General features: G+C 40.3%; 1 protein-coding gene across 1 annotated transcript; it reads right to left on the bottom strand.

Annotated features, from left to right (window-relative positions):
* Positions 1–3,090: 3,090 nt before the first annotated feature.
* LOC117987240 (multiple epidermal growth factor-like domains protein 10) lies at positions 3,091–15,659 on the bottom strand. The gene is made up of 9 exons (XM_034974198.2): positions 15,586–15,659; positions 12,457–12,599; positions 11,335–11,469; positions 9,685–9,733; positions 9,288–9,443; positions 8,552–8,702; positions 7,687–7,867; positions 5,616–6,326; positions 3,091–4,713 (listed from the first exon to the last, which is right to left on the bottom strand). The coding sequence occupies exons 2-9, from the start codon at positions 12,594–12,596 to the stop codon at positions 4,515–4,517; spliced, it is 1,722 nt and encodes a 573-aa protein (XP_034830089.1). The 5' UTR covers positions 12,597–12,599; positions 15,586–15,659; the 3' UTR covers positions 3,091–4,514.
* Between the last annotated feature and the right edge of the window lie 1,635 nt (positions 15,660–17,294).

Raw genomic sequence — 17,294 nt, 5'->3', positions numbered from 1 at the left:
GTTTGCATTATGTGTCCAAAAATATGGAGGTATTCGGAAGGACCTTTCCACTCTTTTACTTATTTCTGAAGAGTTAAAAAAAAGATCTAAAAGTGCCATTAACTTGACGTCAAATTATGTGAATAGTCTTAAGTATAAGTCTTAGTATTTTAAGTACTTATTGAAACAAGTGAAGTTTATAAAACTTGGTCCCTGAAAAGTGTGTACAAACTAGTCTATGTACGAGAATTAGATTATAAAATTATTTTTTACATGTATGAAAGTCCTTTTATTTCTAGCTTTACCCTTTACTGCACTTTCTTTCTTACAGCGATCACGCACTCATCCGATTCGAATCCGTGAAAATACGGATATAAAAAATATCTGCGCCATATGTCATAAGCTACCATACAAAACAAATAGGAACGTATTTTCACTGACTCGGATCGGATGACTTTTGATATTTTCAGTGTATCTCGTAACCGTACCTAAGACCAGCCATACACGGACAGCTAGAAGCAGTCAGGATGGACTGCTTCAAGCTGCGACTGCGTATTGAACTACAGACTCAGACTCCCTGGCGCAGTGGTGAGCGCTGTGGTCTTAATAGTGGGAGGTCCCGGGTTCGATTCCTGGCAGGGGTTTGGAATTTTATAATTTCTAAATTTCTGGTCTGGTCTGGTGGGAGGCTTCGGCCGTGGCTAGTTACCACCCTACTGGCAAAGCCGTGCCGCCAAGCGATTTAGCTTTCCGGTACGATGCCGTGTAGAAACCAAAGGGGTATGGGTTTAATAAAAACTGCCATACCCCTTCCAGGCCCGCTATCATCTTAGACTGCATCATCACTTACCACCAGGTGAGATTGCAGTCAAGGGCTAACTTGTAACTGAGTAAAAAAAAAAAAAAAAGACTTCTACGTACGTACATACACAAACCGCTCAAGCAGTTGCAACTGCTTCGGGCGGTTGGGCGGTCAAGCAGTCGCCAGGCATACACTGACTGCTCGAGCTGTCGACCGCTCTCGCGCAGTTACCTCCACCCGCGCTCCTCATTTCACGTCGCGCACGCTTCCCGCCCGCATTGAAATTGCTTGGCAGCTTCAAGCTGTTGACTCTGACTGCAAGAGCGGTCCGTGTATGTTGATCACTGACCAACCGCTCGAGCAGTCGCAGTATGGAAGGCGGCGGCATAACAAGACCTACTTATGTATATTGTCTAGTAGTGGAAGTCTATCGGTTGATGGTGATGAACGAGAAGTTAGTTCTTGACTAGGATCTCACGTGCAGTGGCTTGCAGATCATAGAGGCATAAATGAACTGCTTACCCCAGTTGTAATAACTCAATGCATATTTTTCATTTTGACCTGTATGTAAACAGGTTCCTACCTAACCAATGCCTACCCTGGCTTCGAACACTGTGCACGCCACTGCTCACGTGGTACACTACGCGGCAGAAAGTAATGTACATCGGCCTTTAGAATGACATTTCAGCTTTGTGGAGCGTTGTTTCTGTCACTCATACCTATGTGACGTTTTGTCGGTCTCAACGACAGAGACAATGCTCTACAAATCTCCTTCTAAAGGTCGATGTAAGGTAACTGATACAAATAAGGCCTACCTTATTTAAATAGTTGATTACAAAATAAATATAGGTGTGTATCAAAAAAACTTCAATAAATTAGTATTAGATGTTTATTAATATCAAATTAATGGAGAAAAACATTAGCAATATCTAATAAAATGAAGACAAAATCAACAATACAAAAACCTTAGCTAGTGGCCATAATAAGTTACGTCTACCAAATAAGGCCTGTAAACTTTAAACTCATAAAATCTTGTTAAAAATCTATTTATTTAAAAAAATACTATTTTACAGCCTTTATTTACCTTTTATCTTTTGATAACTAAGCTTTTTATTACAGTAATTAAACATTTATAAACACAGATGGCTTGTCAGACTTAAGCTCTCATATTAACAATAATATGAATAAACTATTTAAAAAAATATTGTCATTCGTAATTAAATAAATAAAGCACACAATCTGTGAAAAAAACAGATTTTTTTACCAAAAAAAATAAAAAAATTATAGGCCTTATTAAATTGCACTGCTGTATACAAGGCACTAAACTGCCGCTGCAGGCTGCTAAGCTTTCTTCCGACCAAGTAGCACGTTTAGGAGCCTTTTTAGATTTAGTTATTCGTAGTACTTTGACAGCTAGACATCAAAATGCGTATTAAAATGCGGGATTTATATTAAGGCCTAGGGTTACAATTAAGGCCTAGGGCCTTATTCGGTACCGTACCAGATAAAATATAAAGTTCCATAATTCGTTCCATTATTCAAAATGATGAAAATGAAAGCAATAATTATCTAATATAATGGCTAAGGTATTATAACTACTTATTAGTTTATATAAAATGTCAATATAAAACCTAATAACTTGCCTTGTTATTACGAAAATTTTATAGTGCGCCGCGGAAAACCCGACTTCCACAAAGAAGGTGTCGCAACAAGCTCAGGGAATAGGCGCAGGGCGCCTGAGCAGTTCGTACCTAATCATAGGGCCGTAGTGTGTATGTGCGTGAAGAATCTTTTATGTTACATTTATTTAACCGGGTTTTCGGGAGAGTAGGCCTTTTTCGAGCATAGGCCTTATTTGTATCAAGTACCTTAGTTACATTACTTTCTGCCGCGTACTGTATCTATTGTTAATTTAGAATTATTCGAATTGCCTTGACATAGTGATCTTGGCTATGAATTATTTCCATTGCGTCTCGTGCGATCCCCCTCCAGCGACTTCTGTTGGTGGCATTTCGTGCACACACAGAAACGGGCGTGTTTGTTGCACAACGGATTAAGTCCGTCCACTTAGTTGGTGTCTCAAGGTGCAGGAATGGCGACCTAGCGCCGGAAGACGCAGCGTTGGAAGACCGCCACAAGGTGGACGGACGACATCACACGAGTCGCAGGGAGTCGCTGGATTCAGGCGGCGCGTGACCGTGGCGTGTGGAAGTCCCGACATATGTCCAGCAGTGGACGTCTATCGGTTGATGATGATGATGATGATAATGACTTAGTTGGGGAATGACCACGTGGAATAAAACACAAAGTAAAAAAATTGTAAAGTTTATTTTAACATGAGTATTGGCTTCTTATCCCTACTGAAGCTCCAGTCTTCGAGTAAAGGTAAATTTGACTCACGTAAGTAGAATTGCGTAATTAATTTACAACAAATTCACTAATGTAAATGTGTTTACATCTGTTAATGACGCAAGCTATTTAAGTGATTAAAAGTTACAGGTGTAATCGCGGCCTTTCAAAATGGACGAGCTTTCGTGATTTGAGATTTCCATAAAATGTTGGCAGATTTACGTTACTTCAATGGCACGTTTTTTTTACCACTCTTGGATTAGGAGTTATTGAATAAATAAACAAGCCCTGTCTTTAACGTAGGGTACTTACTATAATATATACATCTTGAGGTTAGCGCAAACTTTAGTGAACTAGTTTCGTTAAGGGGACTCAGTTCGGTGCTTTCTTCATACAAACGTAGGAGGGAAAATACAACAATATTCGATATTGTACGCACAAAACTAAGAATTATATCGATTTATCTCGTCATTATCTAGGTTTATTGATATATAAAACATTGAAAAAAATATTGATTAAAAAGTTACGAGGCTCAAAAGATTCCTATTTTAACACTAAATTAATGACAACTTTGGGCGTAAATAAATAAGATTAGGGATATGAAAATTCTAAAACAATTTATCATTAGACGTAGTTTATTTATTCATTAGTTGAAATAACTTTACTTTGCAAACATAAATTCAGCAGTTTTTTCTCAAAAATACTTTTCCTAAACCCTTATCGCGCGCTTGATTTCGGTGAAAATCATCGTGCCTCTCAACTTTCTCATACAATGTCAAGTGAAAAGCAAACATGTTACCCACGTGCGCTGCCAATTTCGGTCGAGCGTCCTGCGTCACCTTAACGCAAAATCGTCAAGACATTGTACGAGATAGTACGATCTCGTTGAAGTTGATAAATTTCGCGTACCGAATCACTATAGCGCCGATTCTTTTGTCTTTCTCTAAACTAAATTTAGAGTATCTGCATCTTTTTTCTTTTTAATATTGCTAAAAAAGGACGGAACATGAATTTGTGCATGATACAAATTTAAAGTTTAAACAAAAGACTCGCGACTGGCAGCTAAAGTCGCGAGGTTTGACAGTGCTAAATTAAATTTAAAACTGTCAAACTGTGTCTGCCCTTTTCATATTACATTAGTAAGAAGAGGATGCACATACTCTAAATTTTAGATGTGCTCAGGATCAGCACCTATGTCAACTTAAAATTAAAGCTCCTTGTGCACTAAATTTTTCAGTGCCGATTTTTCCTTTGCAGTTTGCACTTGAAAACAGACTGTAGATTAATGGGCAATTCGAGCCTCGACAAGAAGCGCGACAAGGCAGTTTAGGTCTATTTTACCTTAAAGATACAATGTTTCGCTACTCGAACTCTATCCTTTTGCTTAGTATTCTGGTATGTCAAATATTAACAGTTTAGCGATGTCTTCAGGTTTTTGTTGATTGACTGATCTTCGTATGCGTTTCACGCAAGACGGCCGACCTTTGACGCTGGTGTCTTTGTGGTAGCCTATGTTACAGATGCAGAAGTTGGGTGCTGAGCAACTTCCGTTGGGACAGCCTCCAGGACAGTAGGGTATGCACCTGCAAAATTTAAATTGATGAGGTAAACTTCCACTGACTGAAAGAGCAGTAACTGTTCTCGGTGAGTTCTAAATCGATAGGGTCTTGGACTGTAGTAATAAAATGACGTGGTTTTTTGTATAGCGGTAGTTCATGGGGCTAGAATAATTTAAAACATAAACATGATTTTTATTTGTTTTTACCATGAACCGCTGTACGGAAGGTGAATAATGACGTCACAATCCGTAAGCGACAATTTTTTCAACTTTTTAAACATAAAATAGAGTCATTTCTTCAGGGGATGTTTAAAATTAAAAAAAAAATTGTTTAAATAGCTGCTGCATGCCAAATTTCCAGTCCAGTAGTTTGAGCTGTGCGTTGATAGATCAGTCAGTCAGTCAGTCACCTTTTCCTCTTATAATTAATTATATTTAGATTTCTCGAATTATTCTGTGTCGAACTTACATTTTTCTGTAACATCACTACCCATATTACATATGCGAACATGTTTTTGTTTATTGGTTTTCTGTTTATTAATTTGTTGGTTTGCCCTTCAATCACGTCGCAACAGACCAACGGATTGAGGTTTTTTTTACTAGGTATAGCAAAAGACCTGAAGAATGACATAGCATCCTTTTTATCCCAGAAAATCAAAGTTCCCTTACTATTTTTGGAGGCGCCTTCGCCTGCGTGGGCTTAGGTTTTAAAAATACTATAGAGTTAATTTTCCAGGACAAAAAGTAGCCAATGTCACATTCCAGGTCTTGAAAAATCACGTCAATGCGTGGCTCCGTTGCAAGATGGTTGACGGACAAACCAACAAACATATACGCGTATATAAGGATAGTGAATTAGTAACGCTTTCAATACTAAAACTGTAAACTGTATAGCGATAAGGAACCATTTGCTATGATTGTAGTTACCTTGATCCATTTGAGTCGTTAGGATCTAGAACATATCCGGAATTACACCGACACATATTTCCTTCGCAAACACCATTGACACATTGCGTCTGACATCCGTATTGCCCGTCAGGGTTGGCAGGGGATGGCTGTCGACCTCCAGAACCTCCCATTCCCGGGTACCCGTATTGGCTTTCAGAATCTAGCTGGCCAGGGTACTGTGGTCTTTGTCCATAATACCCGGTCTGACCTGCTGACCCTTGTTGTCCTGATTGCCCGTAAGTGCCACTTTGGCCTTGGTATCCATTTTGGTTTTGAGTCTGAAACCCACTTTGGCCTGACTGTCCATAGCTTCCACTCTGTCCAGTCTGCCCGTACCCAGATAAACCATGGCTTTCAGGGTAGAGATGATTTTGAGGGTTTCTATTTCCTTGCTGATCAGGGTTTGTTTGTCCAGGGTATCTTTGACCAGGATTTGTTTGTCCAGGATATCCTTGACCAGGGTTTGTTTGCCCAGGGTATGTTTGCCCAGGATTTGTTTGTCCAGGATATCTTTGACCAGGGTATCCTTGACCAGGATATGCTTGACCAGGTGCTGATCCGTTTTGTATTTGGAGGTCTGGGTATAAGCGGTTGTTTTGCGGGTATGGTGAGTAGCCTTGGGGTTGAGAAGTTGGGTTGAGTTGATTGCTACAGACATTTGGAGCTACGCAACGGCCATTGGGGCATCCTCTGAAAAACAGGAACACCAAATGAGTTTTAATTTCAATTTGCTATTAATTTGATGACTTCCCTGGATCTGTAAGCAACGCAGACTTCACACACTTTTGAGAGCATTATGGAGAAGTTTCAGGCATGCTGGTTTCCATGATGTTTTCCTTCACCGTCTTCACTTTCGAAATTTTGAATTTGAATTTTAAAACTCCGACCTCGCGAGAAGGAGGCGGACGTCTTCATCATCATCTACGCGAGCCTTCTTCGAAACGAAGTTTAGCGATCATCATCCAAAAAGCTTCTCTACCTAAAGCCGCCTCTTTTAATTTTGGTTAACTTTGCGTAAAAGCCTTTGGCCCTTGAGGCCATGACGCAAACACAGTTCACGACTTAGTTAGGAAACTTGTAACAAAAACCTGTTGTCAAAGCTTCACTTACACTGGCAAGTGACAGGCGTCAAATGTTACCTGCAATGCCTGTATTTGACCTAGGTAGACTTTGAAACAACTAGGTTTCTTTCATTTCACGTCACTCCTAGCCTAATATTTGACAGACGTCGATTCAGGATCAAAACCGGGAGTTTGCTCACCCTAATTAACTCTGACACAAATAGTTGGACGATATAAGGGGGTGGATGCTTTCACCAAATGGTTGGACGGTATAAGGGGGTGGATGCATTCACCAAATGGTTGGACGGTATAAGGGGGTGGATGCTTTCACCAAATGGTTGGACGGTATAAGGGGGTGGATGCTTTCACCAAATGGTTGGACGGTATAAGGGGGTGGATGCTTTCACCAAATGGTTGGACGGTATAAGGGGGTGGATGCTTTCACCAAATGGTTGGACGGTATAAGGGGGTGGATGCTTTCACCAAATGGTTGGACGGTATAAGGGGGTGGATGCTTTCACCAAATGGTTGGACGGTATAAGGGGGTGGATGCTTTCACCAAATGGTTGGACGGTATAAGGGGGTGGATGCTGTCACCAAATGGTTGGACGGTATAAGGGGGTGGATGCTTTCACCAAATGGTTGGACGGTATAAGGGGGTGGATGCTTTCACCAAATGGTTGGACGGTATAAGGGGGTGGATGCTTTCAACAAATGGTTGGACGATATAAGGGGGTGGATGCTTTCAACAAATGGTTGGACGATATAAGGGGGTGGATGCTTTCAACAAATGGTTGGACGATATAAGGGGGTGGATGCTTTCACCATTAGGCTAAAACGGCTAACGTAGGTAAAAAAGAAGGAGGTTCTCAATTCGTCGGAGTTTATTTATAGCCGGTAGTGCTGGATTGTACACTATCCAATTCGGAAGTCCATGAGGATTTCCCCTCCTACTAAAAAAGCTAAGTGGTAGGTAAGGTAAAACTTACTGAGTGCACTCTGGTTCGCACTGTCTCTGGGATTTCCTGTAGCCAGGTTTGCAGCGGCACTCGTTGTGTCCCACACAATCGCCATTCCTACACTCGTCACTGCACAATGCCCTGCAGTTGCCTTCGGGGGTTGCTTCATAACCGGGCTTGCAGGTGCAGGTGTTGGGCTCGGTGCAGTTCCCTGGGATAATAAGAACCAATGGTCCAAAACTTGATTCACGAGGTATTAGGTTTTTTGAACTAGGTACCCTTTGGAATTTCTCAAAATCATTTATTAGTGAAGGTCTACGTTATAGAGGGAAAATCTGTTCTATTATAAGGAAACTAGCTTATGCCGGCGACTTCGTCCGCGTGGACAACACAAATTTTAACCACTATTTAACACCATTAGGGTTACCCACCACCAGTCGAGTAGTTTGAGGTGTGCGTTGATAGATCAGTCAGTCAGTCAGTCACCTTTTCCTTTTATATAATATATATATTAGTGTAAATTGCAAAATTTCGCGATTCTGACTTCAAAACTGACAGACTTTCATACAAACTTCAAACCCCTATTTTAACCCTTTAGGGGTTGAATTTTAAAAAATCTTTTCTTAGCGGATGCCTACGTCATAATAGCTATCTACATGCCGAATTTCAGTGCGATCCGTCCAGTAGTTTGAGCTGTGCGTTGATAGATCAGTCAGTCAGTCAGTCACCTTTTCCTTTTACATATATAGATAATAATCACGTGTTTAGTCGACTAAACACGGTAATAACGGTACACGGTATAGCCGGGTGTAAGATATTATGTATAATATGGAAATCAGTCACGATAGTTTAAACGCTAAACTAGGCCACTATTATAGTATTAGAAAAAGCTCACCTGTTCCACCACAGTTTCCTCTACACACAGGCTTGCAGTACTTTCGTTGTTCATCCAAAGTATACCCATCTTTGCACCGACATTCTCCACCATTGCAGTGGCCGTTTTGACAACCGATCGGACATGTTGGCATACAGAATCCACCTATATTCTGAAATAAATATATAACTCTATTATTTCCGACGTCATTGTCATCATCATCATCAACCGAAAGACGTCTGTCTACTGTTAGACTTAGGTCTCTTATAGGGACTTTGGGTCTTGCACCGCGTGAATTCAGCGTTCCTGCGACTGGCCATCTAGTGGGGGGTCTTTAAAGCTGCATTGCCATTCTAGCACCTTGGGACACTAATATCTATCAGTTTTTTGAACTATATGAGTTATCCATTGCCACTTCAGTTTCGCAACCCGTTGAACTATGTCGTTTATTCAGTTTACAGATCTCCTCATTTCTGATTTTCATTACATAGAGAAACATAGCTCTCTCCATCGCCCGATGGCAGCTAAAGATTAACATCAATTTTCGCGTTGTTCTTTATTCGTGTACTTAAGTTTTCTCAGCTATAAACGGATCAGATATTTGCACTCGCAGTCGACATGAGAGTAATCGCACCGACTTCTGTGCAAGAGCGTATACCTATCTGTTTTGTTTTCTATGCCGCGGGTGTGTCTCTTACAGCTATCTTATGATCTTCACATCTAGTGCTTGCCATTGCATAAAAAAGTTTCTCCTTACCCTAATATGATCGGGGTAGCAGCTGCAAACATTGGGTGCAGTGCAGACAGCGTTGACGCACTCTGGGTTGCAGACCGGGTCGCAGACTTGGAACAGCTCTCTATTCCTCTCGTAGCCTTTGCAGCACGTCCTTATCCGGCTCATGTCGGGACGAGACTAGAATGAAATAGTTCCATACTTGAAAATAAAATCTAGAAACTGTAATAATATTAATGGTTTCTAGGTTTTATTAGAAGAATGTAATCTTGGTTCTATGAACCGGCAAGTGTTCCAGAAATATTATGAAAATGTGAATTTCGGTGAAATGTAAATTTCGGGTGGATATGATAATTTATTTCGGGTGGATATGATAATTTGGAAGTTTACATTACTATTTGAAATATTGAATTTTCCTTACCCCATTTCCAGTTGGAACATGCGCACGATCTCGAACCAAAGAAGCGGTTCTGTGAAGGAAAAAGTTTTAGACTTATTATTATACTAGCGTATGCTCGCGACTTCGTCCGCGTGGACTACACAAATTTCAAACCCCTATTTCACCCCCTTAGGGCTTGAAGTTTCAAAAATCCTTTCTTAGCGGATACCTACGTCATAATAGCTATCTGCATGCCAAATTTTAGCCCGATCCGTCCAGTAGTTTGAGCTGTGCGTTGATAGATCAGTCAGTCAGTCAGTCACCTTTTCCTTTTATATATTTAGATTATATTCTGAAGTAGGTACATAAGCGTGACTTAAACGTAGTAACATCATCATAATGATCAACCCATCATCGGCTCACTACAGAGCACGGGTCTCCTCTCAGAGAGAAGGGTTTTGGCCATAGTCTACCACGCTGGCCATGTGCTGATTGGTAGACTTCACACATACCTTTGAGAACATTACGGAGAACTCTTAGGCATGCAGGTTTCCTCACGATGTTTTCCTTCACCGTTAAAGCAAGTGATATTATTTTAATTACTTAAAACGCACATCACTCCGAAAAGTTAGTGGCGCGTGCCCGGGATCGAACCCCCGACCTCCGATTAGAAGGCGGACGTCCTAACCACTAGGCTATCACAGCTATGTAGTATGATGTTATACAATTATTATAATATGTTGTTGCTATGGGAAGATTTTATTTTTTATAGTGATATACGAAATTCGAAAATTGATTAAAAAGACTTCTATACAAATCTTTATCAAATTATGTTGTGCAAGATAAATTCCGTGATAGGTCGAGATGGCAATCAGGGTATGAGGCGGGGGGACGCCCCGCACACCCGCTCGTCAACCACATCCGCCCGCATTGTGTAAGTGCGGGTATGCTCGACGTTCCCTCCCCGATTGCCATCTCAACCTGTCGCGTACTATTCCTACTAGGTGGTTAGACGACATCAAACGAGTCACAGGGAGCCGCTGGATTCAGGCGGCGCAAGATCGTAGCGTCTGGAAGTGTCTACAAGAGACCTATCTCCACCAGTGGACGTCTATCGGTTAACGATGATGACGATAAAGCAAGAATTAAGACAGATCTTATTCTAATTTTTTTTTATTTTTTATTCAGATACAAGTTAGCCCTTGACTGCAATCTCACCTGGTAGTAAGTGATGATGCAGTGTAAGATGGGAGCGGGCTCACCTGGAAGGGGTATGGCAATTTTTATAAAACCCTTTCTAAGCGTCATCGTACCGGAACGCTAGATCACTTGACGGCACGGAGGTCGTCAATGATTTCCATGAACGACATAGTGAAATCAAAGCAAAAAATTTTTTTTTTTCTTTTTTTTTTATATTAGCCTTATCTAATTACTATATAAATCATGACCGCGTGGAATGGTGCCAAGAATACTGGCTGCATTTCCGCGCTGGACAGCTAGGCTGATCCGTTGCGCAAAAAATGAGCCAGCCCTTCTGTCACCAGATGAGGCTATTAATCGCGGTGAAATGTCTCGTAAATTTTTTTTAGCACTAAGACTCCATGGCCCCAGGGTCTCCACGGCAAACGGCACAAAAATGAAAAGCAAAAAAGCAAAAATTAAAAATATATTTACCAAATAAAAGGTACTCACGGCACTTCTATGTAACAAACTCCCACTTCGTGGAAGTCCTGAGGTCTTCCATAGGCTCCAGAGGTCTGTTGGGATCCGCCCTGCTGATGCGTCATGTTGAAGCGCATCATATACCCTTCGTAACCTCCTTCATGCCTGTTGTCGAAAAACGAACAATATGGTATTTTACACAAAGCGAAAAAAAAACTAAAAACCAGTCAGGCTCGCGGAACGAGGGTTCCATACTGCAGTCGTATTTTTTCGACGATTTTGCACAATAATTCAAAAACTATGATGCATTAAAATAAATAAAAATCTGTTTTAGAATGCATGATGAATGATGGGTCTTGTCAGACAGACAGACAGACAAGAAACGAAGTGATAGGGATAACTTTTCTCTAGACTTTTTTTAATTTTTATTTTATTCAGATACAAGTTAGCCCTTGACTGCAATGTCGTCTGGTGGTAAGGGAAGCCGGCTAACCTGGAAAGGGTGTGACAGTTTTGATAAACCTATGTCCCTTCCCTTTTTTCCGTTTTTCTTCTTCTTCTTCTTCTTCTTCCTTTGGTTTCTACACGGCATCGTACCGGAACGCTAAATCGCTTGGCAGCACGGCTTTGCCGGTAGGGTGGTAACTAGCCACGGCAGAAGTCTCCCACCAGACCAGACCAGAAATTTGGAAATTATAAAATTCCAAATCCAGCCAGGAATCGAACCCGGGACCTCCCACTAATAAGACCACAGCGCTTACCACTGCGCCAGGGAGGTCGTCACGTAAATATTTTTTTATTTTTTTACTAAGCCTTTTTTTTCCTTATCAATTAATATTATTTACAGAGTTTCTAGATCTATTCTAATACCTATTCTAATTATATTTGTTACTATGCCAATCAGTAATATATTATGTTGGTTTGTGTGTGTGTGTGTGTCTGTGAGTGAGTGAGCGTGTGCGTGCGTGTATAAGCGTAATATATGCGTGTGTATTTATAAATGTAGGTGTTTGTAAGTGTGTTTATTTGTGTTAGTAAATTAGTAGTTATTTACATATTAATTTTTGTATATTTGCTTCTTTATATTTTGCATATGTCACTTAGAGATACGGAACCCTATAAAGGGCTCAAAGGATAAGAAGGTGCACGTACGTGTTAGCAGGTGGCCCGGGGTTGTAGTAGGGGTTGTTTGCCCACCCCGAACGTCCGCCCTTGACGCCGCCCTTGATCCATTGCGCGTCGTCTGCGCACGCGCACCCTAGCAGCAGGGCGCCAGTGACTATCAGCAACATACCCTAAGAATATAAGGCAATACAAGTTAGGAACAGCTGCACGTGCGGGAGAATGACAGCTACAATGTCACGACCGCAATCATCTCTGATTGGTTAACGCTCGCTCACTACTGGCTACAATGCATTGTTGCAACAAGAATCGCACAAATTCAACCAATCAGAACAATTGAGATTGTAACAATGATTGATATAGGTTTTAGACAATCGCCCTACAGGTCTCGGATCCATATGTCATCACTGGCAACACGCACTGTTCGAAGACTTTGGTCTTCAAGCACTGAGGAATTTTGGACAAGACTCTTTGAGCTGTACTCTCATATAAAGACATACCTACCATAGGTACCAGACTGTAGCAATGCTGTCACCCCCTTATAGATCGGTGTCTTATCAGTACCCTCATTATAAATGCCAAAGTGGGATTGTTTGTTGGTTTGTCCTTCAATCACGTCGCAACGGTGCAACGGATTAACGTTATTTTTTGCATGGGTATAGATAAACACCTGGAGAGTGACATAGGCTACTTTTTTATCCCGGAAAATCAAAGAGTTCCGACGGAATATTAAAAAAAACTTATTCCACGCAGACGAAGTCGCGGGCATCAGCTAGTTCCTAATAATATTTGGATTTCACTGCTTGCTCTATTGCGACTTGATAAGGACAAACAAGAACGAACAAACACACTTTCGCATTTATAATTTTTTTTATATTTTGATGTTATTATTCTGAGAACAGGAAAAACTACTGACATTGAAAACGCAAAAAAATGAAGCCTTGAATTTATTCGACGAAAGATATAGGTATACCTTGGGTATACCTTGATAAAAATCTAAATTTTCCGCTGTTTTGGTAATAAAATCTCAGATTGTCCTGTACGCTTAGTATAAGATTTCACTTCTCACCAACGTTGATAGTATTTGAGAGTCGATATGTTACGGGTAATGCTAGAAGATGTAGTAAACCTCGGTTTACACGGGTTTACTTAGTATTACCCAAACGTTTTGGGTAAAGTTCGAATATTAAGTAAAATAAATTTTAATTCGGAATTTACCCATACTCATCTAGGTCTACCCAACTCTGCCTGGATAATGTTAGGTTGGACAAAGTTTATGCTCTTAGAGATAATCCTTTTCGGGTGGGAAGAAATGCATGGCTCCATTGCATAGTGGGGTACTCTTTCCTGCCCCGCTTCCACTATCAAGAGCGAGCGAAGCGAGCTCAGGACTCAGGGCAATCCGACTCAGATGGGTTAGGTTAGAAGGGGATGGCAGGGTCTGTAAGACCCCGCCATCCCCTTCGTGGTTATTTCTTTTTAAACCACCCAAAAAAAGGAGCCCCGCCAAGCAGGGCTCCGTCGACCGGGCCGACGGAAGAGACCACTAACTATATTGGGGGGGTCTCTGATTATTAATCTAACACTACCCAGTAAGCACTGGATGCACCTAGATGAGTTAGTAAATGAGTGGGTAAACTCCGAATTAAAACTTATTTTTCATTATTATTTGGACCTTACCCAAGAACCTTGGGTAATACTAGGTAAACCCGGGAAAACATAAGTTTATTCCAACTTCCAACCTTACCCGTAACAGATACACTTTAATGTTGAAGTAAAATAGCCCTTAACCAGCTTGTTTTAATGCTCAAGTTTGTACATATATTTTCAGCCAACGCTCCAAGCGGAAACGTTGTGAAATTAAAATCAATGGTACCACTACCGATACTGAATTTTTGACTTTAAACCAAGTCAATTTATGCCCATTTTACTTTGACGTTATTTTGTTTCGACTCTCGAATACTATCAAAATTGGTGAGAAGTAAAATCTTAATATAAATGGTTAAATAAACTATATGGTTAACTAACTGAATATTCTTACGATGTTATAATGTTGTTACGCAAAGATGCCGCCCGCAAGATGCGGATTTTTAGATCTAAATCCTTGTGGATTTAGATCTAAAAATCCTGTGGGAACTCCTTGGTTTCATCATCATCATCATCATCATGATCAACCCATCACCGGCTCACTACAAAACACGGCGGGTCTCCTCTCAGAGTGAGAAGGGTTTCGGCCATAGCCTACCACGCTGGCCATGTGCGGATTGGTAGACTTCACACACCTTTGAGAACATTATGGAGAACTCATGCAGGCATGCAGGTTTCCTCACGATGTTTTCCTTCACCGTTAGAGCAAGTGATATTTAATTCATTAAAACACACATAGCTCGGAAAAGTTGCGTGCCCGGGATCGAACCCCCGACCTCTGATTAGAAGGCGGACGTCCTAACCACTAGGCTATCACAGCTTATTTGGTTTACGTACTGGGATAAAAACACAGACGTGGATAAAAAGTAGCCTATGTCGCTTTCCGGGTTTTTAATAGCCATGCAAATCATGTCGATTCGTTGCTGCATTGTAATTGAAGGACAAACCAACAAACACAGCTTAGCATTTTATAATAATCTGGGTCGTGATACTTAGTAGATTAGTACCTAGTGGACTAAGAGCCAGCGTGTGCCAAACCTTCGTTATTTTATAAAAGCTGAAATTTTACCTGCGTATTGTCCCAAACACAGGGAGGAATGATCGAAGTTTGGATCACGTTGACTTTGGGAGATAACAGGTAATAAATAAAGTTTCGAATAATCTTACGTCAAATTATACAGACTAAACGACTTTTTATCCCGGAGAGTTAAACAGTTCCCACGGGATTTTTAAATACCTAAATCCACGCGGACGAAGTCGCGGGCATCATCTATTAGATCAATCTCTATATGTATATATTAATGAATCGCTAAATGTGTTGCTGATCGCAAATCTCGAGAACAGATAAACCGATTTCGCTAATTCTTTTTTCATAATATTCCTTGAAGTACGAGGATGGTTCTTACGGAGAGAAAAATTTAAAGTATTAAAAAAAATTAAAGAATCGATTGTTAGGCGGTACGAAGTTCGCCGAGTCAGCTAGTAAATATGAAATAATTAACTTGAACTTACCGAAGATGATTATATCAAGTTGTAAGTAAAGTGTTCCCTCCTCTATATTCAGAACAACACTGAGTTGGCATAGGTACTGTGATAATATATTCATACGCCGGCGGTTTGATGTGACTTTGATAAAAGTGAACCAGAGTTACGTTGTGAGGTTCCGTACATTTTTAGGGTTGTGTACCGCAAAAGGAAAAACGGAACCCTTATAGGATCACTTTGTTGTCTGTCTCTCTGTCTATCTGTCTGTCTGTCTGTCGGTCGGTCGGTCGGTCTGTCAAGAAACCTACAGGGTACTTCCCGTTGACCTAGAATCATGAGATTTGGCAGGTAGGTAGGTCTTGTAGCAGACATTCAGGGAAAAATCTGAAAACCATGAATTTAGGGTTATACATCACACAAAAAAAATGAAATTGTGGTCATGAACTAATAATTTGTATTTTCAATTTTCGAAGTAAGATTACTATATCAAGTGGGGTATCATAATGAAAGGTCTTCACTTGTGCATTCTAAAACAGATTTTTATTTATTTTTATATGCATCATAGTTTTTGAATTACCTATCGTGCAAAATGTCAAAAAAATAGGACTGTAGTACGGAACCCTGTCTGCCAGTTTTTTTGAATAAAACACTCTTGTAAATATTTGAGCTTAAGATTGATTGAGTTGATCCTCTATTTGCACAAAAGGTTTTTTCAACGATTCTGATAGGTTCGAATTGCTAAAGGTACAGGGCCATATAGTCTACCATGCTGGCCAAGTGCGGATTGGCGGACCTCACACACCTTTGAAAAAGTCCAAAGTTTGGAAGAGACCATTATGGAGAGTTCTCAGGCATGCAGGTTTCCTCACGACGTTTTCCTTCACTGTTAAAACAAGTGATATTAAAATTGCTTAAAACACACATAGTTCCGAAAAGTTAGCGTTGCATGCCCGGGATTGAACCCCCGGCCTTCCGAATAGAAGACCGAGGCCAACGTTCTAACCACTAGGCTATCACGGCTGTCGTTATTTACATTCTTCCTAATTGATAATAATACGTAAGTATTAAGTTTGAGCGGGAAAACGGCCATTAAAAAATAGAACAATATTTTTCAAAGTTTTTTTTGGCTCTTTGCGATTTACATTATACATTTACATTATTATGATTTTTTTGCGGAACCCTGATTCTAGTAAGGATAGAGTCATCACTCAAACTAATGATGAACTAATACATTATACAAAATATTTTGTTTTGCATGACTACTACCTACACTAGGTTAGTAGGTATTACCTATAAATACCTTGTTGGTACATAATATTATTGTTATCAGTACCACTCAGCCTCTCATGTCTCAATTTATTTTTTTACTAGCGTTTGTGTCAAGCAGTTCATCTATTAATAGCCCGTAGCTATAGGTAAGTAGGTATCATTTGGATGTAGGTTAGAATCATCACCATCCCGACTTCCCGAGTGACAATATCAAATAAAAACCGGCCGAGTGCGAGTCAGGCTCGCGCAATGAGGGTTCCGTACTACAGTCGTATTTTTACGACATTTTGCAGGATAATTCAAAAACTATGATACATAAAAATAAATAAAAATCTGTTTTAGAATGCACAAGTGAATACCTTTCATATGATACCCCACTTGATATAGTTATCTTACTTAGTAAATTGAAAATACTAATTATTAGTTCATGACCACAATTGAATTTTTTTTGTGTGATGTAATCACAA

The sequence above is a fragment of the Maniola hyperantus genome, chromosome 12 (assembly GCF_902806685.2).
Source record: "Maniola hyperantus chromosome 12, iAphHyp1.2, whole genome shotgun sequence".
NCBI lineage: Eukaryota > Metazoa > Arthropoda > Insecta > Lepidoptera > Nymphalidae > Maniola > Maniola hyperantus.
This window is presented reverse-complemented; position numbering and strand designations above follow the sequence as displayed.